We start from the raw sequence: 24,571 nt of genomic DNA on the forward strand, positions 1-24,571 counted from the left end.
TTACCAGAGAATTAAATTAGTGAACCCACATTGGACTGCGTAAACTTAACATGTACTCAATACGTGAAATATGAATTCCTTTCGTAACTTGTGTGAATAAGAAGCTGCGGGCTAGTACGTAGATGGCTAACTAATGTCATTTCCTTTACTATAAATTAGTGCAGTTGTTAGCGGTGCTGCTTCGCGGATTTAATGATGTGAGCTAGAATGCATAGCCTGCTTTTATAAACTTGCCAATATCCATTTCTGTGACTGTAACTGTGTGAGTAAAACATCAGACTGTTCACTGATATGTCCTGTTTCCAGAAAATGATGTACAGTAGCACGCGATGGCATTTGGTGCTCATCTGAATGTATGAGGTGCACACGCAGTATTGGCCGGTGCGACCTTAAAGTACCTGGTGCGCAGGCTATGGTAAGTGGTGGGCACGAGATAGTAAGTTGTACGCAACGAATTGTTTCCCAGGAAGAAAAAAAACACCCTATCTCCTCAGGTGCTCCGTACTACTGTGCAGACGAATATCTGTAAACATAAAGCACGTACCCAAACCCTTACCCTCCCACAAGCCTACTCTTAACCATAGTGTAACGGGGTATGCGATGGCCATTTCGTGACTGATATTGTGGGCATTACCTGACGTACATCATACGTATTGCATGTTGCAGTTAAACCCATCTCCAACCATCCCACACTCCTTTAATAAATAAAAGCCCAGCCGTCCAAGTACGAACGTGAAATCATCTCCTACGTACGTAAAAGTATCCCGTACGTACGAGATAAGGGTTATCCCATATTTTTTTTCACTGTTCGGTTAAGAGCTTCCGTGGTGTTCGCAGGTGACCTTGTTCAGCAAATAATTCACTGTGCAGCTGCTTAAGTGAACTGTTTTCTTTTCAAGCACCCCACAATTCCTTGCGAAGCCAGCGTGACATCACAGAACAGTAGCAGCCATGCGCACAACTTTCACGCGTGTCTACTGTAAGATCCTTGCAAATGTGTCAATCGCTGGGTTGCAAACACAGGAAAAAAGAAAAAGAAAACAAATTGTTTTAGCTACTGAGATATGCTGAAACCAGCCTCTTCCAAGTCACCAAAGCGCTCGACAGAACTGTGCCATATTTTTGCTCCGCACTCGTTTTATTTAGCGCTGTCACGTCAGTGAACCTATAAAGGTAAAAGTTGAGAAACACTTCCAGATCTGCATATTGCATGCGTTAAAAAAAAGAAAAAAAGTGACGAGTACTGCCACTGTTTGTATATCATTGATTCATGTGCGCTGTCAGCACAGCACCGCTTAACTAGCATTCAAATTAGCCATGTGCCCAACATCTTAAAACAAGCCCCCCCCCCCCCCCCCCGTCAGAAAACACATGGTATTCTGTGAGATAGTAAAAACATTTGTTACGATTTATAAAGCGTTTCTTTCTTCTTGATGGACTAAGAAAGATCTGCACAGATACATCGGAAACAAGAATGACGTTTTTGCTGTGCGAGGCGTCCTAACTTCAAACAATGGAACGTGTTAGACTCACACTACCGCTTCTTGTGCCCCACGATTGGAACTCTGTGAGCGCAATGCTCTCTATTTTATTCACTCTTTCCTAGTTTGTGGCCGTTTGTTGTATTTCATTTGTGGTTTTCGTTCCGTCAGTATCTGTAGTGGTCAGGACTGCTGCCTCACAGCGCAGATAACACAATAATTTGTCTTGTGTAGTCTGCAGCCTTCGCCGTAGCACTCAGGGATGCTTAAGTGACCATTACAGTACTCCATTATAATCCACTCAAAACAAGTTCAGTTCCTCCTTCCCCATTGACGTCAATGAATTTCGTAGAGTTCGGCGAGGTCTGCAAATGTTTCTGTGATTTTGCTGAATTTGGGACGAAGCAAATTCAGCTGGTTTGCCCATCACTACTGAAAAGAAATCCAATCGACATAAGAGCAATACAAACTCTTCCATGAGACATTTCTTCGATTCCCTGTGATAATGCATTATTGACTCTTCAGAATGTACCCTCGTATTCGTGTGAGGAGTATGTCCGTTCTTCTTGGGTCTGTGTAGGTTTTTCTCTGACATCCCAAAGACGCGTATGGTAGGTTGACTTACAATTCTAAAATGACGCGCTGTGTGTATGTGGTGCGCGCATACGCATGCTCTGTGATGGACTGATACCCCTTCGAAGGCAGGCGTCTTCCGGTCACCTAATTCTGCCAGGACAGACTCCGAATTAGGGCGGCACGTTGGCGCAGTGGCAGCGCTGCTGCCTCGCAGTAAGGAGACCTGGGATCGCTTCCTGGATCCTCCCTGCGTGGAGTTTGCACGTTCTCCGCTTTCCTCCCACAAAGTCATGCAGGTCAGGTGCATTGACAATCCTAAATTGTCCATAGTGTGTGCTTGGTGTGGACTGGCGCCCTGCCCGGGGTTTGCTCCTGCCTTGTTGGCTGGGATTGGCTCCAGCAGACACCTGTAACCCTGTGTTAGGATATAGTGGGTTGGTTAATGACCGACTGACAGACTCCAAAATTAAATTACCTGAGTTTAAGAATACTGTGTTATTTAAACTGGAACAGCGCTAGATTTTTCTAATTCATTTGTGAGTTCCAGCAGATCTCATTGTTTTGGAAATCACCAGGCAATTAGGAGTGAAATGATATCTGTAACTGAATGTGTTATAACTCAATATGATAAAATAAAAACAGACACGATTAGTACCTAATTTAAGTCAGTTTTAATACTCCCAACAAAATATACCCTGTAAACAAATAAATAAAAGTATGCTTCATACTTAAAAAAAAGGGAAATAAAAACCAAACACATTCTGGATGCAGAAACTAAATATGTTAAAGTTCAAAAAACTTTATGGAAAATTAAAGGAAATGCTTGTATTGCGACCAAAAATAACAGCTTGGTATAATCTTTTGTAAAACTGATAAATGCATCCATAAGTAAAATTAAAATGCCTCCTCAGTGAAAACAGTTACCTGCAATTATTTTCTAATCTTTTACAGCTAGGATACCAGCTACTGTATTTAAGATTTTACATAAATGTATGGTGGTAAGAAATCTACCATCAAATAAAATGGCAATGTGATTTAGTAATTTAAAGAAAAGGCTTTAGTCAACTTAAAAAAAAAACAAAACAAAAAACACACACACCGCTACAAATTCAAGCTTTAGAGTTCCTTAAATTAATGTGAACATTAAACACTACAGATCCCATTTTAAACCTCCTTAGTCACCTTAGCTTTCCACGACAAAAAAGAAAGACGTTAACAATATTGTACTTCTGACATAAAAAGAGGATGTCAAAGCTTCATTCAAGTCACCGGGGCTCACTTGAGATGTGCCAAATATTAATCAGTACACAGTAACTTATACCCTACTACACTTTCACCACACCCGGCTTTAAAATAGCAGATACGCCAAACTAATACCATATAATCCCTGTCTTTGTGAGGAAAAAAAAAAGTTTTAAAATAAAGTCATTTTCCCGTAGAAATACACAGATTTAATAGGGAAATGAACACTGAAAATTGAGTATCTATTAGATTAAAGTACACATATTTGTGCAATTGTGAACAAAAAATATGCATGGAACAATATAAATTTGTTGAGGTGGTCCATTAGCAGCTTTCCCACTATTCCCAATTTTCAGACATTATCCTAACTTACAACAAACAGTTTTACAGCAGCCTAGAGACTTAATTTAAAATGAATGAAGAGATTAGAAAGGTGCATCGAGCCACAAGTTCCCAGGGTTCTCTAATTGACGGCTAGAGTCTGAGTGCATTCTTCTCCTACTTGCATCTGGATGACTGCAGTGGTGTAGGACCAGAGCAAGATGGCACTGTTGTAGAATCCCTCTTGCACATTACGCCAGAAGGAAAGATTTTTCAGTTCATGTCAAAAAGTACTTCAGTGACACACCACACAACCCAATTTCCCCAACCCACTTTATCCCAGTGCAACATTTTATTGTCAAGAGAAAAAAAAAAAGATAACTTGATTTTCTGCAAATCTCATTTTATAATAAATGTCAATGAGAACTCCTTCAAGTAAAGGATGTTGAAATGGCAGAGCTCTAACTCAGACCAACTTCTTTGCCTCAAAAAAGCTCTTCAGATGTCTCATCTGCCAGATTCCAGTGATGATAAGGATAATTGTCTGAGCAATCGACCACCATAAAACTCTCTGGTTCGTACTTTCGCTGGTCATCCTGAAGCGCTCCTCTCGGTACTATGGAGACAAAAAAAAAAAAGTTCATAAGCAATCTTTGCACATCTCCATTCAAAGTGAAGATGCCAATACAGAGGCACAGATCACTATTACATTGCCAGAAATCCATTTCCATTACATAGTAATTTCAAGAATTGCATTCCCAACTTGTACAAATATAAGCTAGGAGATGGAGAGATTTCAGGCTGGAGACGGGAGGAAAGGGAGTTGGGGGTGGATGGGGCTAAGCTTGGCGTGAGAGAGGGAGGCTGGTGCCCCTCGCAGGAGATAGCAGCTGGTTAACCCGAGTGGCACCGTAGTACTGAGAGTTTGTGTGAAGTACCGACACTACATACTTACTGGCGTGGACCAGCTGATTTGAAACATTCTCGGAAAGCAGCAAAATGGAGAAGTGCCATTAGGGAGTACCAGCCCACTTCAAGCACTGGTTCAGGTATAGCAGTGAACTCATTCAGTAATCTCTGCAATGGTCACTGTGGTGCATCCATCTTTATCTATTTGCATTGTTACTTTTTTAAAAGTATGCCTTCAGTTTGCAGTTTTTACTTTATATTTTCTCTCAGGCTTGTCTGTTGAATTACCAGCTTTAAAATCATACTGAGCTAGAGCAAAAGTAAAAGCGTGCTAAAATTAAAAAGGTGCTAAAAATATAGTTTAGATTTTAGTGTATGCATTATTTGTGCAAATAGAAGTACACAGCATTTGTAAAGCAGTGCATTATCAGGAAACTTTCCAACTATAGTCAAAATTGTCATCACCATATAAAGCAAAATGTAAACCACACTCTCTTATAATAAATCTACTGTGCTAGTATTTGTAGCTTTTAGGATTCAAAGAAAGAGCAAGGTAATGGCAAAAACAAACTGAAAAATGCTACAAGAGCTACAAAGAAATGCTGTTGATTCACCACCTCTAAATCTGCTCATTCCATTTCAGGACTGTAGGATGTGGAAGCCCACCCCAACAGCATTAGAAAAGCAGGGACCAACATGGACACCTGGAGTGTTAGCTCATCAAGATGCAGTGTAAAAGTAACACCTTTTTCTCCAGTTATAGATAAACCTGCGCTCTGGTAAATACACATCAAGAAGAAAGCTGCTGGAGTTACAAACCTAGACTTGAAGACCACCACTAACTTGGAGGCAAACCTAGAAAAGCAAAAACATTGCATGACATGTCTTCAGGACCACTGATCCCACAATTTATAATTTATTTTTTTTGTTTGTTTTAGAAAGCCCAGTGTGCAGCCAGGTACAAACTTCTTTATTTTTAGTGGTGCATTAACAGTTTTTGTAGCCTCTTGGTCATTATGAAGAAAATTAAACCATTTAAGTCAAAGCATTTTCGATTTTTATACTTGACACAAGCTTTACATCTATAAATTCAAAAGAAAAATGTAAACAACTATTTCTTTCTTCGAGGCAAACAGATTTTACAAGGCAGCCCACTTGGTTCAGTGGCAACTGGGTGACAGTCAACTCGGCGAAAGACAACTTGGCAAAAGGACAACTTGGTGAAAGAGAAGTCAGCGAAAAGACAAGTCGGTAAAAGACAATTTGGCGAAGAAACAACTTGGGGAAATACAACTCTGCGACATCCTTTACAAGTTAGGTTAAAAGAGATTTTTTAATTACAGTGGAACCTCGGTTCACAAACGTCTCGGTACACGTACAACTTGGTTTACGAACAAGCCAGTTTCCCTTTCGGTTTGTGCGCGCTGATGATTTCTGCACGTGTTGCATTGTTCTTGGTCAGACGTGCATGCTTGCACATGCGTGCGTGCTTTTGCTGTGAACTCTTTGTGCTCTATTTCATTTCCCTTCCAGTTCATACTCGCCGATTAGTGTATTTAAGCACATGTTCAGCCTCTCCCTGGTCATTGTTCTCAGTCAGACGTGCATGCTTTACCTGTGAACTCTTTGTGCTCTAGATAGATAGATAGATATACTTTATTAATCCCAAGGAGAAACTACAGCATTTCGTGTGCTTTTGCAGTTAACCATGGCTTCTAAGCACTGTAACCTCCTCTCCACCCAGTTCCTCCTCGCTTCATGCCAGAACTCGACTCATGCAAGGTTAGTTTTCTTGGTGGTTTATGGTTAGTTTTTTGTACAGTATTACAGATTTTTCAAATTTTCATTTTTAGGTTCATAGCGTGAATTGTTGCAATGTTACTTTTCTTGGTTGTCTATTAAGTTTACAGATTTTTCAAATGTTCATTTTTTTTTTCCCTGTGCTTAAAACTCATTTAAAAAAAAAAAAAAAAAAAAAAAAAGTGTTTACAGTCATCGGCTTGTACGGCTATTAGCGTGAACTCCTGCGATGTTACTATCTTGGTTGCTTGTGGTTGGTTTTTAAATAAAGTTCAGATTTGTTCAAATGTTCCTTTTTTCCCCTCTGTGCTTAAAACTCATTAAAAAAAGTGTTTACAGCGATCAGGTTGTAAGGCCATTAGCGCGAACTCTTGCAATGTTAGTTTTCTCTGTTGTTCAAGGTTTTCTCAGTGTTATTCAATGTTTTTACATTTAGTGTACTATTACAATGTGCATTCTATGGTGTAATTAACTATATTTGTGCTTAAAAATCTTTAAAAAAAAATATATTTACATACATTTCATATGGTCTGGAACGGATTAATTGTATTTACATACAATCCTATGGGGGAAATTGCTTCGGTTTACGACCAGAGTTTTGGAACGAATTACGGTCGTGAACAGAGGTTCCACTGCATATTTAAATGACAATGTGATTTAAAATGTTGAAAATACATTTATATAATTGACGAACAAACTTTATTCTGCATATGGAACAAACTCTATCTTACATTATCTTCTGCAACCAAAATTGTTAATCCTTTATATAAATTCTATTGATTGTAATCATATGATAACGATATTTAGAATACAAAAGGTGACCTGCAAGTACGGCTTAAGGAATATCTTTACTCTCAACGTATTGGGACACTCATAAAGCAGGTGATTCTGGGGATTTTCCGGCGCCCTACGTTGTCATTTAAATATCATTAAAAAATCTCTTTGAACCTAACTGGTAAAGGATGTTGCCAAGTTGTCCTTTCACCCACTTGTGTTTTCACTGAGTTGTCTTTTTGCTGAGTTGCTCCTGAACGGCCCACTCTGTCCATTAACACCATAGACTTAAGTCTGTAATACCACTGTGAAGAGACAGAGCCACTGAACTAAGTGAGGCCATGATACATTAGAACCCACCCACATTGCTTATTGTCTACTTTCTAACCCAGACTAAATCGTTCTCTTCTTTTTTTAAAAAGATAATTAAATAAAGAGATTTACTTCTGTTTTTTTTTCTAGTCTATGTATACACTGCTTTTATAATGTTGCAGTTTTAATAAAGATCACAACATCTTTAAAGAATTGATATGCAACTTTTAGTAAACTGTGCAATCTGTACAAATAAAGAGAGCTAATTTTTTTTAAATAAAGTAAACCAAGACACCTTCTCAGTGTCCCAAAGTGTCCCCCAGAGCCTTACCCTCTGGTAATTCTGCTCCTTCTGTATTTGCTCCACCTGATCCAAGAGCTGCCGGACTCGAAGCTGAAGCTCCGTGAGCTTGTCTTTGGCTGCAATCTCGGGGTAGTCGTTGGTGTGTTCACCAACTTGAATATCCAGATGAACTCTCTGAAATTAAAAAAAATGTTTATGCAATACAAAAGTACATTTGATTTACCATGAAAGTTTAATGTTACAGAAATAAATACAGGTCACATGAAGAGCTTATTATGTGGAAATATTCTGCGAAACCCCACGATGTGATGTATAGAATAATCTTCTACTTGCTTGGTTAACTGCCAGATTTTGAATTTCTTTGTTCTTTCATTGTTATTCTAGTACAGAATACATAACTAACTCTTACAATAAATGTATTATTTTAGAAAATATACAGCAGTCTTGAAAATCAATTCAAATTGAGAATGCAAATTGGTTGGCCCCGATAGAATAAGGATTTTTTTTAATAAAAAAAAAAAATAGATAATTGTGAAGTACATGTGAGCCAAATATCACTTTAATGTGACAAGGCCAATTTAGAGTAACTGATAAACTTGAATTAACCTGCACATCACTGGAATTTTGGTAGAGAAACCTGCAGTACCCAAACCAAAGCAGTACAGACACAGGGAGAAGGTGTGACTGAATATACTGTACTTCAATCAATGCGCATTTGGCAACATCAACAGAAATTAAAACATAACATGATTTGTAACTGACAACAAAGAGTGCTTCTTTACAAAAACAGAGCCAAGGTCTAGAATTTATTGCCAAGTTATGCCCCTGAAGCAAACAACATATAATAAGTACGTAATTATGTGGGAACACTTTGTTTCACTGGTGAAATAAAATCAATAAACTCAAAATGATTAAGAAGAACAAGATCATAAACCTAAAATATCTCTAAAGCATAAACCACAGTTGTGTCACACACGTGCGCATGGGAAACAGCTGAAGGGCCTAAACAATAGTAATTTTACGCCAGGCCAGGGGGTGGCGGAGTGTACTAACTGTACAGACCTTTCCCGGTAAATCCCGCCTGTTGCTGGGCCCGATGATGACGTCACTTCTGGGCACGAGGATGCCACTCCCAGTTCCTGCACTGATGATGTCATTTCCCCTCCGGGCCTTTAAAACTGCCATCTTGCCTCAGTACAGGCAGTTGTTTTGGACTCTGTTGTAGGCACACCGTGCTACCATAAAAGGTGACTTTTGCAGCCGAGAAAATATACGGGTGGCTGCCCCAACTCTTTATGATGTCTCCAACTCATTTTTGTTACAGTGGCGTAGTCGACAGGATGGTTATTTCCCAGAAGAAACCGGGAGGGAACCTTGTATATATTCAGGTATGAAAGTACCGGGTCCGTGTTTCTGGGTGGGCGGTGTGCCCAGCGGTCCGGAGTGACGCGGTGTAGGCTTCGCTCCCACCAATAGGAAACGAACCCCTAGTCCTACAGAGGGAGAATGTGGAGGAGACCCACTGGCGTGGGCTGGTTCCTGAGGGTGAAACGAAAAGGGCTTATTATGTTCTCTCAGATGAGAGAGCTGAGCTGCCCATTGGGGCTAAGATCCCAGAGACATATGGGCTATCCCCAGACCAGCAGGTAAAAGTTTTACAAACCTTGGAGTACGATCTGGAAAGATCAGCCAGGGAGCAAGCTTATGCTCTTTGGGAGCTAGTGGCACAATGGCTGCGGCCATTTGAATGAAATACTATACAAATTGTGTAGCAGGTTGCCTGCTTCATTTTGACTAAAGGTCTTCCCACTAATTTCGCCCAGCCGGTCTGGGGGGACTTCTTTTCAATGGACAAGTTGATAGAACACCTGACGGCAATTAAGCCAGCCTCACAATCTGTGAGAGCAGAACGGCCCTTTAGCAGACCCTGTAGGGACTATGTCCCACAATATAAGCTGAAGCCTGTTCTGATGTCCCCGGGGTGCGGGCTGAGCCGCTTGCCTGGGCCCATGGAGGAATGCGGGTGGAAGGGGAGAGATCAGTTGTGTGCACTTACGAACCCCCTAGCAGTTGGTCATACGGGAGTAGTACTTGTGAACGGTTTCCGAGTTACAGCCAGCAACATCTCCATTGTTGATTGCCATTATGTATTACCGCGACAGTGGATGATTAAAAAGACCAGTATCTGATGTATACACAGGGTAACTCGTATCTATATAACCGCCATATGTGTCATTAACTACGAAGGGTTGGTAAAAAAGCTCCCAGTGGTGGTCCACCCACACCCACCTTCTCCCGTGATCCTTGGGCAGGACTGGTCTGACAATAAATGCAGTGTACCGTTAACTGCTCCCTGTGCTCATGTAGGCCTAGTGATAGAAGGGAATAAACCGACTCGGGATGCTTCCACGCTGTGTAACCAGCCGGAGGAGAGAACTATGGAAGGCCGTGAGGAGGACGGGGAAACACCTGGGCCGTCGCAGTTAAACATGTCATCAACCCGGGCCTTGACAAGTCGGGAGGATTTCCCGCCCCTCCAAGTCAGACCGGACCCTCTCTCCGAAATACATTTTCAGTTTAGAGAGTCACCGGCTTCCTTTAAAAGGGAGCAATGGAATGACGACTCCCTGAAATTCTCAAAAAATGCAGTCGTCCTTGTCAATGTGCAGCGCACTCATCAGCCCATGCCATGTGGCCCTCACTTTGTACTAGAGAATGATCTGTTATATTGTGTAGCTGAATGTGAGGGCGGGGTGAGGAAGTTGTTGCTAATCCCACAGACCAACCGATGGCAGGTTTGTGAGTTGGTGCATGCCCACCTCCTGGGAGGCCATTTAGGCACCGAAAAGACTTTGGAGCGAATCAAGCTCTGATTTTATTGGCTGGGAATTAATGAGGAGGTTTGCCACTTTTGTATGTCTTGCCCAGAGTGTCAACTGCAGCAAATTCCTAGGAGGGACCATGCTCCTCTCATTCCCTTTTCCTTGATTGAGGTCGATATAGTAGGACCTCTGGAGCCCTCAGCCCGAGGACATAAATATATACTAGTCCTCGTAGATTATGCTACCCGATACCCAGAAGCGGTTCCACTGCACTCTGCCATGTGTAAAGCTATCGCACAGGAACTAGCAGGGGTCTTTGCACGTGTCAGGATCCCTGAAGAAGTCCTTACAGACCAAGGGATGCCCTTTACCTTGGAGACATTCAAGGAAACAGACAAGTTACTTAAAATAAAGCACTTAAAGACCGCGGTGTATTATCCTCAAACCGATGGTCTTGTCAAAAGGTTTAATCAGACTCTCAAGCAAATGCTGCGCAAGGTGGTAAGTGAGGATAGAAGGAACTGGGACTAGCTCCTCCCCCTCATGGGACATCCCGATAGGCAAAGAGTACAAGCCTCTACGGGGTTCTCTCCTTTTGAATTGTTATATGGATGACAACCCCGAGGAATATTGGATGTTTTAAAAGAAGGATGGGAAGGTGTTATACTATGTGTTTTTTTATTAAGTTTAATGTCACTGTTCTCTGTGCCCACTGTTATGGATTCATTCATACAGGTACACAGGGGCACAGTATCAGCAGTCAGAATTTCCGAGCCAAACACAGGACTATAGAGAGCCACAGACAGCTGGAGAATTGAATAGTCAGCCTAAAGACAGACTAGTATATTTCTGTCTTGTGTCAGCATAAAAACCTCTTTCCTTGTTGGGAGAATGAGAACTGTATGTAGGCTATTCCTGTATGTTTGAAGGTGGGGTTTGAGTCCTGTCCTGTCCTTGTTTGGATCCGGAGCAAAGAACCTGCACATGAAGCAACCAGTATATAAGGATGGACACTTACAGCCAACACTTTGAAGCTTTCGGGCGGAAGAGTATGTCTTCTGTCTGAGGCCGGGCAGAAGATTATGTCTTCTGTCCGGTTAAAATCCTTTCAGCGTGGAGACGAAAGATAACAAGACTGCGTAGGTCAAGTCTCCCACATGCTTGATATGTCTGTCATAAGCTTCCCGTTTGTAATACCACGTGAACCCATCAGTAAAGAGTTACATTATCCTTTATGCTTCTCGTGTAATATTTTAACTGTCTTATTGCATGAGGGGTGGGGATAATACCTTTTTTATTTATAATTATTTAAATTCAGGTTAATTAAAAAACACCGCAATTGAAAAGAACACATTTCCAGAGAGCTAATGCCTCTTAAGGAAACAGAAGGAGAGGCTCTTCCCTTTACCAATATACTAGAATATATCAGGAAATTACGCAATCAATTCGGGAAAATTCGACCTGTTTTAAAAAAAAATCACATGGAGGAGGCGCAAGCAGCACAGGCCCACTATTATGATCGTGGCACGACTCTTCAGGAATTCCAACCAGGGGATCGGGTCATGGTGTTGATTCCTACCTCCCATTCTAAATTACTCCGTATGAAGTTAAGGAGAGGAAAGAGCTCGTCGATTATTTGGTAAGACAACCCAATCAGCGACCAAGTGAGCGGCTATATCATGTGAACTTGCAGAAGCCGTGAAGCAGTTCTTTGAATAGGCAGAGGCAGTACTTACATGGAATCAGAGATGTTACAGCTTATGCACTTAAAAAAAACATTCCTTTCAGTAAAGTGGACTATTTTATATGCAGTATACTGTTAATATATGGAAGTTATGCATTTTGCTCTTAAATATTCTATTAAAAAAAAAATCTAATAATTTAAGGGTTTCAAAGTTAGGTTTCCCATCCTGTAGAGCTATTGTTTGTCAATCAAGTAACCAGTAAAAATAATCGGTGATTTTGGGCTCTACAAAAATAAATTGTATTGTATTTTTGATCTGAGTGAAAACTAAGGCTCACGCAACCCAGAGCAGGAATTCAGGCACTTATCACCTTCACTTCAGGGTGTTCTGTTTTTGTTGTATAATAATATTTACCTCCTTCCCATTGTGCAGACTAATATACAACCCACCACCCATTTTCTAACTTTTAGTGCACAAATATGATGATGAACAGACGGGTGAAATTTTCTCATTTTCTTCTCCTTAATTATAAATTTAATTTTTATTGTATTTTTTTTTATTTTTGGAAACCAACTATATTTCCTGCAATGCAGATTACAACTTACTAATTACATAACAAAAATCTTCGGCATAATACCACAATTCCAAAAGCATGTAGTTGACAGTTATATATGTGGTGATGCACAATAATTAAAACTGTTCTCATATTTACCAGCTTTCCCCCAGCAAACAGTGTCATTCTTGTGGAATTAGAGTGCAGACAGATTTGATGTTCTCCTGGGGTATGTGAGGTGAAAGTAAATCTGCCCTCTGATCCATACTGTCTTGACAGGACTACCTGTAATAAAGAACAAAATAATTATTTGAATCAAGTACATTTAAGATTAAATTATTATTTAATTTTACATTTAAAATTAAATAATTATTTGAATTAAGTACATTTAAGAACATAAGTAATGCTACAACAAAACTGTATTTTTTCAATAACATGACTGCTCATTGCTCTCCTAAGACAGTTTAGTGGAGTAAGAATAAGTAGCATCATTGAAAAAGGGCAAGATGAACTAATAAGGTTTTAACCTACTATCAAAGTAACTATGAAAAAAATAAGTTAGACTTCATGAAATAAAATTAATTATGTTGTATATCCAGGAATACTGTATGAATTCTATATTTTTAATACTTACAGATAAAATATAAAACCCATTATAAATATGTATATTGAAAGCTTTTCCCAAAACATTTTCAGCTTCTCTTCTACTGCATCTTTACAAAAAATAATCAGATAAGGATAGAAATATACAGGACAGAAAAAATCATTAGAAACACTGGAGACACTGTTCTAGCAAGACACGTGAAGGAAAGTACAGACCTTGGAATCTGGATCTTTCACTTCCACATGCATTCCCAATCCCGGTGTAGATGGTAAGAAAGCAGAGCTCTGTTTATCCCACAGCTGAGTCCGATATTTTCCTGTAGATAAAACAGCATATTGAAACTAAACAATTCTTTTTAGGATTATGGTACACATTTTTCTCAGTGTTATGATTGCTTAGTAAAATATAAAAATACAATTGCTTTCTCAAATACATCAAGTTAACCCTGCTGAAATTTTACGTAGACATTAATATAATTAAGTTTAAGCACTTTAAGAAACAAAAAAAAAATCATATGTAGTGTAAACAAACTACTGAGTGAAACAGAGGTCAATACGAATGCCTGGATGGTACATTAGAAAATTTTAGCGATTAGATAACCAAATGAGCTCGACAGACTGAATGGTCACCCCACTTGGTCATGTACAATTTTTAATATTCCAAAGGACATTGCAAATGTTTAGAATACATTGCCGAAAATGGAAGTAAAGTAAATACAAAATAATTCTGAAACACTATGCAAAAATAATATTAACAAAAATCAGGTCACATCAGTGTTCTACAACAATGTAATACACTTACATTTACAGGAGAATATGAAGCACTGGTTAGCACAGCTACCTTAAAGCTTCAGGAATTTACATTTAATTTTCCATCCTGCCACCACAACTTTCTGCCTGTGTGTGTTTTCACAGGTAGCCTTACTTCTAACAGATAAACAGGATGGAAAATTGGTGGACTGATGATGTCATTAGTTGAAAACATAAATAACAATTAATCGGGTTTAATTCTTATGGGATAGGTTCTTGCTCCCCTTGATGCTGAACTTGATTAAGTAGGTTTCAGGATGTTGGGATGAAACATAACTGTTACCAGCACCCCACACATTTACAACAGAATGGAGGGTATAATTAAAAATGGTGAAATAGAAGACTCTTATAGATGACTTAGCTTTCCATGGCCTGCATTTATGGTAAACCAGTCTCTTAACTCTGTGCTAAGAAGTGAACTTTTGGCATTCACCACCACTGAAATTTTAACTTATTCACATGACACTTTATTTGAATGAAAATGCATACTGTTGCTCCTCTGCACAAAGCACGATTTTGAGTCATAACTAGTTCTAGGCATAAACTATTATGAGCACTAATTAATATATACAGTACATAAAAGCTTAAAATAATGAGCTTTTCAAGCATGTGTGGCATTTCAATTTAATATAATTCTAACAATTGACAAAATATTGCAGAATTTCCGATCGATTAGTTCTGTCAAATTTTAAGATAACTAGGTGGTTTTGCCACCTGCTCGCTTCGCTTGCCAACCTCCGGGCCTGCGCTACACGTTAGCCTCTTTGCAGTTCAGCCTGTCATGTATGGGGATACGGAAGTACAATTTAAATAGATTGTTATTTTCATGGGAATTGTTACATATGCATAACAGAACTAACTATTTTACATTACAATGAGTAATTAAACATATTAAAAAATAGTAAAACGTAATAATTTGTAAGTAGGTTATGTTTCATGTTTCGTTAAGAGTTATTCGTTGTGTAATACAATTTTGTTCTGTTTGGCTTTGAAATTAACATGCAAATACTTTTTAAACTTACACTTTTACTGTAAAACTTCAGTAAAAACAATTTTTTGAATTACATTTTCATCAATATCGTATTGAATTTTGATTCTGTGTTTGGACCATCATCGTGACAACGAAATGTATAACTGCCCTTGATTGAATTTCGTTTCTTTCTCTCCATTAAATTAAACGACTTTTTCGAATGTTTGGCTCTGAGATTTCTTAATTGTCTTTGCAAAAGCTATTCTAATGGGAACATGTTAATGTTTTAATACGAATGGCATATCAAGATCTCCTTTGTTGTCTAATGTTATCCCCTGAAGATGATCTTGGATGCATCCATCTTTCAGTACAGTAAGTTTTTGCGGTGGAAGACCGGACGGTGTTAACAGTTGTAGATATTCTTCAGGATATTGTAAGTTTTGATGTTTCATCTTTTGCACGATCACCACCAACTGTTTCAGCATAGTCTATTGATACGCATTTAACTAATTTGCTGTGTAACCGATTGTCATTTATGGCATTAATTCGTTTGACTTCAATGTTTCTCAGTGCTAGGATTGCCCGTGTACTCATTTTTTTCTGTTGATAACCCTTCGGGATGAAATTCTTCAATAAGATTTGGGCATAATACGTCTTCTTTAATTGTGAACTTAAAGTGAGGAAAACATTAAAATTTATAAGAGCTGAGAGAGCAGAAACTGTGTCTGTCCAAAACATTCACACGAATGAGAGGTGAGAGTACCGTCTGCATGGCTAAATATGATTGAGAGGAGGGCGTGACTTGAAAAACGTCTTGTCTCATCCTAGGATTTTTTTACATACTAGAGAGATAATTAGACTTTTAAATATCCTATTGAGAAATACATTAATATATTTAAGTATTAATTAGTGATGAATACAGCCTAAGAAGATAATCTCTGTAGGTAGGTAAAGGGGAATTTCCATAGCAAAATACTTTTGTAATTCAATTTTTGGATTTCTGCGGTGGGTTGGCACCCTGCCCGGGACTGGTTCTCTGCCTTGTGCCCTGTGTTGGCTGGGATTGGCTCCAGCAGACCCCCGTGACCCTGTGTTCGGATTCAACAGGTTGGAAAATGGATGGATGGATTTTTGGATTTTAGATTTAAATAATACAACTCTGTTAAATCATAGTGGGCTCATTTCATTTTTTAAAATATGTGTAGTCTATCCTTGAGACGTACTCTGACAGGAGGTTTTACTACCAGGTTTGGAAACCCCCAGCAGCAGGACCCCAAGGAGCTGCAGAGAGCTGGTACAGTCAGCTAAACGCATCACTGGGTGTGCACTCTCCAACTTCCACAACATCTATACCGTGTGATGTCACACCAGGGCAAAGAAAACGATCAGAATACCAGCCACTCCAACAACGGCCCCCTCTCTGTGCTGTGGTGTGCTGTGGTCAGTGAACGCTACTGCTGCCTGAAGACCAGCTGAGGATGACGGAGGATCAGCATCAGGACAGTGCCTGGAGCTACGCAATGCCCTTTTGCTAATTCTAATTCTATTATTTATTATTTATGCTGTTATTATACTTACTGGTTTCATTGTTTAATGTTTTACATATTCTTCGAGTCTAGTAGCTAAGCATTTCACTACACATTATACTGTTTATAATTGTATGTGACAAATAAAAGTTGCTTTGATTTAATACAAACATTGTGACTTTAGCACAACCCAGCCACAGGGGATGCACAAACCAGTGTGTTTCTTTGCGCCGGTCCCAAGCCCAGATAAATGGGGAGGGTTATGTCAGGAAGGGCATCCGGTGTAAAATTTTGCCAAATCAATATGCGGACAACAATAGAAATTTTCATACTGGATTGGTCTAGCCCCGGATTAATAACGACTGCCACCAGTACTGTTAGCCAAAAATGTGCTGCCAGAAATTGGGCTAATGTTGGCCGAAGAAGAAGAAGGAGAAGAAGAGGGGGGAGACGTGTCCGGAGGCAGGTGGAGAGGAGGAAAGTAAAGAGAGTGGAACTGAGGGTAGGAACTTTGAATGTTGGCAGTATGACTGGTAAGAGGAGACAGTTAGCAGATATGATGTAGAGAAGGAAGGTTGATATATTGTGCGTGCAAGAGACTAAATGGAAGGGGAGTAAGGCCAGGTAGATTGGAGGTGGATTCAAATTGTTCTATCATGGTATTGATGGGAGGAGAAATGGGGAAGGAGTTATTCTGAAGGAACAGTATGTCAAGAGTGTTTTGGAGGTTAAAAGAGTGTCGGACAGAGTAATGATTATGAAGCTGGAAATTGGAGGTGTGATGATGAATGTTGTTAGTGCATATGCACCGCAAGTTGGGTGTGCAATGGGTGAGAAAGAACATTTTTGGAGTGAGTTGGATGAAGTGATGAACAGGGGACAGAATGTGGTGATTGGAGCGGATTTCAATGGGCATGTTGGTGAAGGGAACAGTGGAGACAAGGAGGTGATGGGTGGGTATGGTGTCAAGGAGAGGAATGAAGAAGGTCAGAGGATAGTGGATTTTGCCGAAAGGATGGACATGGCTGTGGTGAATATGTATTTTAAGAAGAGGGAGGAACAAAGGGTTACATAAGAGTGGAGGAAGATGTACACAGGTAGATTATATCCTATGCAGAAGAGTTGATCTGAAGGAGATTGAAGCCTGCAAAGTGGTGGCAGGGGAAAGTGTAGTTAAGCAGCATAGGATGGTGGCCTGTAGGATGACGTTGGAGATCAAGGAGAGGAAGAGAGTGAGGGCAGAGCCAAGGATCAAATGCTGGAAGTTGAAAAAGGAAGACTGCAAGGTTGAGTTTAGGGAGGAGGTGAGACAGGCACTGGGTGGCAATGAAGAATTACCAGACAGCTGGGAAACTACAGCAGATGTAGTAAGGGTGACAGCAAGAACGGTGCTTGGTGTGACATCTGGAAAGAGGAAGGAGGAAAAGGAAACCTGGTGGTGGAATGAGGAAATACAAGAAAGTATACAGAGGAAGAGGATGGCGAGGAAGAAGTGGGATAGTCAGAGATGCAGAAAGTAGACAAGAATACAAGGAGATAAGGCGCAAGGTGAAGAGAGAGGTGGCGAAGGCTAAAGAAAAGGCGTATGATGAGCTGTATGAGAGGAAGGACACTAAGGAGGGAGAAAAGGACCTGTACCGATTGGCTAGATAGAGGGACCGAGCTGGGAAAGATGTGCAGCAGGTTAGGGTGATAAAGGATAAAGATGGAAACGTACTCACAAGCAAGGACAGTGTGTTGAGCAGATGGAAAGTACTTTGAGTGGCTGATGAATGAAGAGAACGAGAGAGAGAAAAGAGGTTGGATGATGTGGAGACAGTGAATCAGGAAATTCAACAGATTAGCAAGGAGGAAGTAAGGGCAGCTATGAAGAGGATGAAAAATGGAAAGGATGTTGGTCCAGATGACATACCTATGGAAGCATGGAGGTGTTTAGGAGAGATGGCAGTGGAGTTTTTAACCAGATTGTGTAATGGAATCTTGGAAAGTGAGAGGATGCCTGAGGACTGGAGAAGAAATGTACTGGTGCCGATATTTAACAATAAGGGGGATGTGCAGGGCTGCAGTAACTACAGAGGAATAAAACTGATGAGCCACAGCATGAAGTTATGGCAAAGAGTAGTGGAGGCTAGGTTAAGAAGTGAGGGTTTCATGCCAAGAAAGAGCACCACAGATACAATGTTTGCTCCGAGGATGTTGATGGAGAAGTTTAGAGAAGGCCAGAAGGAGTTGCATTGCATCTTTGTGGTCCTGGAGAAAGCATATGACAGGGTGCCTCGATAGGAGCTGTGGTACTGTATGAGGTAATCGGGCGTGGCAGAGAAGTACATAAGAGTGGTACAGGATATGTACGAGGGAAGTGTGACAATGGTGAGGTCTGTGGTAGGAGTGACGGATGCATTCAAGTTGGAGGTGGGATTACATCAGGGATCGGCTCTGAGCCCTTTCTTATTTGCAATGGTGATGTACATGTTGACAGACGAGATTAGACAGGAGTCCCCGTGGACTATGATGTTCGCTGATGACACTGTGATCTGTAGCGATAGTAGGGAGCAGGTTGAGGAGGGTATATTGGGAAGAAGTATGCTAAGGATAGAGCTGCCAGGCAAGAGGAAAAGAGGAAGGCCTAAGAGAAGGTTTATGGATGTGGTGACAGAGGACATGCAGGTGATGGGTATAACAGAACAAGAAACAGAGGACAGAAAGATATGGAAGAAGATGATCCGCTGTGGCAACCCCTAACAGGAGCAGCTGAAAGAAGAAGAAGAAGAAGATTGTGACTTTAGCACGTTTTAACAAGTGACCAGTAGCAAACTACATCCAGGGTGTAAAGTGCCATAATGCATCACCACATCTGAAGCTTATTGTGTACCCTATTATTGGAGAACTCTGTGTTAATATCTTTATACAATGAAAAGCCAGAAGAAAAAATGAAAAATAATTATGTATGACACTGCATCTCCCTTCATGGGTGTTGCGTATATCCCATTTTTAAAACATAAATGTAGTAGTCCATTTTTCTCTTACATCATGCAGATGTAAAATTGAGAGTCTGTAATATCCTAGGCAGCTCAAGCAGTCTCTTGTACGTGTCTGTTTTGTTCTAAACTAGCACTACAAAAAAGTGCAATACCCGTTTATGAAATTTTTCACATTTTTATAAGATCCACAGATTGTTCAACCTTTGTAAAACACGAGTATCGGTGAACTTTGTATATACCATTCCGACTTGCTTCTGCCTCACTCTCCAATTTTAAGATTCTCTCAGAATAAATAATTATTGCCCTTGCACAATCTCTGCTGACTGCAAGCAGTTTAATTCCTCAAAGACAGTGGGAAGCTTGTATCTTAAAAGTCTCTCCATTAAAAAAGGAACTGTTTTTTGGCTTTAAATAAATGTATCTTCAAACAGCATGCCACCCAAGCCCTTCAAGTCTTGTTCAAGCCAAATCCTAAAGACTACACTTCCAAATCAACCGTATTAACTAATTAACTCTTGCCCACAAACATGGCTAACATACAAACAGGAAAACACAAGCAGTTTTACTCCATAATGGAATACAACAGCTTAATTCAGAAATAGAGAAACTGGAAATTTTGACAACTGGTTTGGAAGCTGACACAACACTTTGCTAATATGAAAGCAACAGATCCCAGTGTGATCATTTTGTGTCAGTTGTGCAAGACTTGTTATTATCTTTCTGGTTTTCACTTTTACTCCTATTTAACTTAGAGATGAATTAAAAACTTCTTTAGCACTTAGTAGAACAGAAGATTTGCAACATGAATGTGCAGCTGACAAATCTGCAGAAATAGTGTGACGCAATCATCTCAACATGGACCAGCATCTCAAACGAATGTTCGATATCTCGTGGAATCCACGCCACAAAGAACTGAAACTGTTTTGAGGGCAAAAGGAGGCCCTTTTCTTTATTAGAATTTGTGTGCATAATAATTTGCTCAGTGAGTGTAGAACAAAAATGGTTGGACATAATCATGTTCTTTAAGCTGTTTTGTGATGCACAGCTATTAATTTATTACATTGTGAAAAAATAAGCATTTTCTTCTGTAATATTTAATATTATTGTGAGACACATTTTTCCTTGATTTACCCCTCTGCTCCACAATTTACAATTGCAAATCAAACAATTCAGACATGATTAAAGTGCACATTGCAGACTTTAGGAATATTTTCATGCATTTTGGTCTCACCAAGTAAAAATTACAACGTTTTTAATACACTGTCCCCTCATTTCATGACACCATAATGTATGGGATATAGCAATGGTAGGTATATTAAAATTGTTCTCTGCCACCACTACAAAATACCAGGGGAAAGAAACATATAAAAAATATACCATTTTTAGGTGGAGAATTATTTTAAGGAAAAATGACAGGGGAGTGTGACAAGAGATTACTGATTCAAATATGAAATTGTGGTCATTTATACCAAATGTTAAAAAGAAGTGTTACTAATTTTATTAAAAAACCAGAATAAAGTGGTGCAAATTAAAATTGTATTTTAATATTAAAGGTAAATATTTCAATTGCCATCTATCATGGAAGCACAAATAGGTCAACACATGGTAATTGGCGCTCACTCAGCCGCTCAGACACCGATTAAGAATTTGGGATTAATGAAAGTCCGCAGACACTGTGGCCTACAAGTGTATTGTCAAGTGACACAAAATGGTTAGACAATAATGTGAGAAATTAAATGACAGGGCTGAAAATCTGAAATGTATTGTTAACAATGTACTTTTTTTTTACAAAAGGAAATGAGTCAGTCTAGATAATTTATAAACTTCAGGAAGCAATTCAGTTGTGATTATTTATAATATCAGTACGAGAACGTCAACAGCAACATGGCATCAGGCAGTTCCAAAGCAACCTTTCAAATCTTCTTGTCTAAATTCTGAAGGCGGATCCTGACAGCGTCTGCATGGGCATTGCGAATTATCAGACAATGGACTGGGCAAATTAACATTACCCGACACCCACATTCACTCATGGGATTGGGAGGTGTCTGTGGTCTTTTTGAGTTGTCCATTAATTCAATCATACAACATCTCTGGGACTTTGGAGGAAAACCAAAGTACCTGTTTAACAAGCTGAAAAAACTTGGCTAGAACTTGCAAACTCCGCTCAAGGATTCCATCCCTGAGTTTTAGAATTCTGGTGTAGTGTTGCTAACAACTACGCCATGATGCCGCCGCTTATTACAGCACCATGTATACAAAAATTAATATGATGATTTATCAATTTTAATATGGTATGAAACTCCGTGCTAAACATGAACCTTTATTGTGTCGCGGCTTTAAGATGGTATTTCAGTGAAGTTCATTATTCATGGAACACGTAGGGCTGCGCAAATGTTTTAATGAATCCTTAACTTGCTGACTAACGTTACAATAGTGACACGTCTGCCACAGAAAGCTTGTGAGTATGGTATACAGGTAGGCCGCCGGGATCGGGACAACGAACAACTTACCTATTACCATTGTTTCGTCTGGAATTTCTTCTATGAAGCATTTCTTTTCAGTTTCCCCAATGTGAAAATAGAGTGCGTTGGAAATGCTGAGACTAACTGTAAACAGAGCAACCTGCAACATTAATGACATCCTGCAGAGTTCTGCCATTGACAACCGGAGGAGAGGGAGGGCGGGCCGAGAATTAAGACAGTACTGAGCATGCGTCTCAGCAAAACGAAGTGGCAGCGAAGATCTGCCTGCGCATGCCCGTTGCCACAACCGCCGTGGCGACTCAACTCCGCTAACAGACAGTTTACGCACGCGCCTTTCAGAGAAACTGTAGTAGGTAGGAAGACATTTGATTTGTTCGTCTTCTCGCGTGTGTTTTCTGTTATCTCGTGCGTAAATAAGATAGAAGTTCCACTTTATGTTTTCATGAAGACATGTATTGTATTTTGCATGGATGGGCACAGAGAGCTAGAAAATCCATCCGTTTTTGAACGAGTTCACTCAGTATAATGGCACACTAAGCGACGAAGGCTCCCTCAATCGCTCCGGACCGCAAGAAACTCGAACAAGCAAATGGAGAAAATGCAAACTTCACACAAAGGGCTTTTCATGGATTTGAAGGTGTCAAGGTCTTGGCATCGATTATGGTAAAATCTACGTGCTGTTCAGCAAAAGAACTATATTTATATTTAAGTGAAACACGTGGACCTACAGTCCTAAAATAAAATGCAAATACAAACCAAGTTAAAAATAAGGAGCTGTTGTTTTGTATATGGTTCCTGTAGATATACATTTGCATTTTTTCTTTATCCAACGCGACTTAACAACATTTTAGGTATACAGTAATTGGTCACATTTCTATTTTTGCAATTGCCTCACAAGCAGGTGAAGTGATTTACTCATGGTCACACCGTGTTAATAGCAAGGGCCAATGTCCAAAGTCTTAACTGCTATGCCTCTACTAATGTGATTTATTAATTCTGGAGGCTCATTAAAGCCTTTCTGTTTTGGCAGCGTATTCTTTTGTTTTCAACATGAAAAAATAAAGTCTGCCATTGCTCACATTACTGATGTAACTTTACTAAGTAGTGGTCTTCAAAGGAAACGTTGTAGAGATGAAAAAGCAATGCTTTCATGAGGTCTTCATTGTTGATGTGCATTTCTGTCCATTTGTCGTTCTTGCATTCTGTTTCCTACCCTTTGTCATGCATGCCTATCGGCCATCATGTTTGTCCGCTGCTTAGTTGCCCGATATTCAGGATTACTGCTTGCTTGTCTGTCAGCTTCAGCATTTTGTCATCTTATTCTTTCCCATTTTTGGTCTCTTATTCACCTTCTGTGATGTACTTGATGTTTAGCAGATAGCACTGCTCTGCTTTTTCTCTCTGTGGTTATGGTGGCCGTTACTTGTTTTTTGATCAGTTTGCCATAAGCGCACGACCACAGTTCACTTTGCCATCCTTTATTTATGTTTAATAAAGTTTGAAAGGCGATGATCAATAAACACAATCCAGAACTTGTATGTCCAGGGGGATTATCAATTGATGGTCTTGTGGGGTCAGTGCTTTTATTTCAATAACTTTTTTGGACTACCAGGTTGCCGTAACCTTTTTTATTTATTTTTTCCTATTTTCTAACCCACTCTGTCCTGAACAGGGTCACAGGGTGTGCTGGAGCCTATCCCAGCCAGCATAGGGCGCAAGGCAGGAGCAAACCCTGGACTATCGCATAATGAACACATAAATAAAATGTATTATTATTATTATTATTATAATATTTGTAGGTGCCTTTCTAAACACTCAAGGACATCGAACAATAGACAAAACACAGATTATAAACAATAAGTAAAATACAAAAGTTAAAATCAGACAGAGCAATTGTAATCAAAGAGAAAAAGCAGTCTTAAACAAATGAGTTTTAAGTTTAGATTTGAAAAGTGAAAATGATTCAATATTTCTAAGCTCAGATGGTAGTGAGTTCCAAAGCCGGTGAGCACAGCAACTGAATGCTCTGCTCCCCATAGTGGTAAGACAGACGAAGGGGACAGTCAAGTGGATGGAGGAAGAGGATCGAAGGGTATGGGAGGAAATGGCAACATGGAGGAGGTCAGCCAGATATGGAGGGTCAAGTTTGTAGATAGCCTTAAAAGTTAGTAGGAGAATTTTGAATTGAATTCGGAACTGAACTGGAAGCCAATGAAGTTGCTGCAAGACAGGAGTGATATGGTGAATAGAGGGGGTTCTAGTGATGATGCGGGCAGCTGAATTCTGGACCAGTTGAAGCTTATAAAGAGATTTGTGATAAAGACCAAAGAAAAGGGAATTGCAATAATCCAGACGAGAAGTGACAAGGCTATGAACAAGGATAGCAGTGGTGTGGGGAGTGAGGGAGGGGTGGTTACGA

At 39.8% G+C, this 24,571-nt stretch overlaps 1 protein-coding gene across 1 annotated transcript; it reads right to left on the reverse strand.

The window, feature by feature from the left end:
- Positions 1–2,893: 2,893 nt before the first annotated feature.
- On the reverse strand, positions 2,894–22,374 carry LOC114650399 (transmembrane emp24 domain-containing protein 4-like). The gene is made up of 5 exons (XM_028800001.2): positions 22,180–22,374; positions 13,599–13,699; positions 12,939–13,064; positions 7,747–7,893; positions 2,894–4,236 (listed from the first exon to the last, which is right to left on the reverse strand). Exons 1-5 carry the CDS (start codon positions 22,325–22,327, stop codon positions 4,087–4,089), a joined length of 672 nt encoding a protein of 223 aa, XP_028655834.1. The 5' UTR covers positions 22,328–22,374; the 3' UTR covers positions 2,894–4,086.
- Positions 22,375–24,571: the final 2,197 nt, after the last annotated feature.

Source organism: Erpetoichthys calabaricus, chromosome 1 (genome assembly GCF_900747795.2).
Source record: "Erpetoichthys calabaricus chromosome 1, fErpCal1.3, whole genome shotgun sequence".
Classification (NCBI taxonomy): domain Eukaryota; kingdom Metazoa; phylum Chordata; class Cladistia; order Polypteriformes; family Polypteridae; genus Erpetoichthys; species Erpetoichthys calabaricus.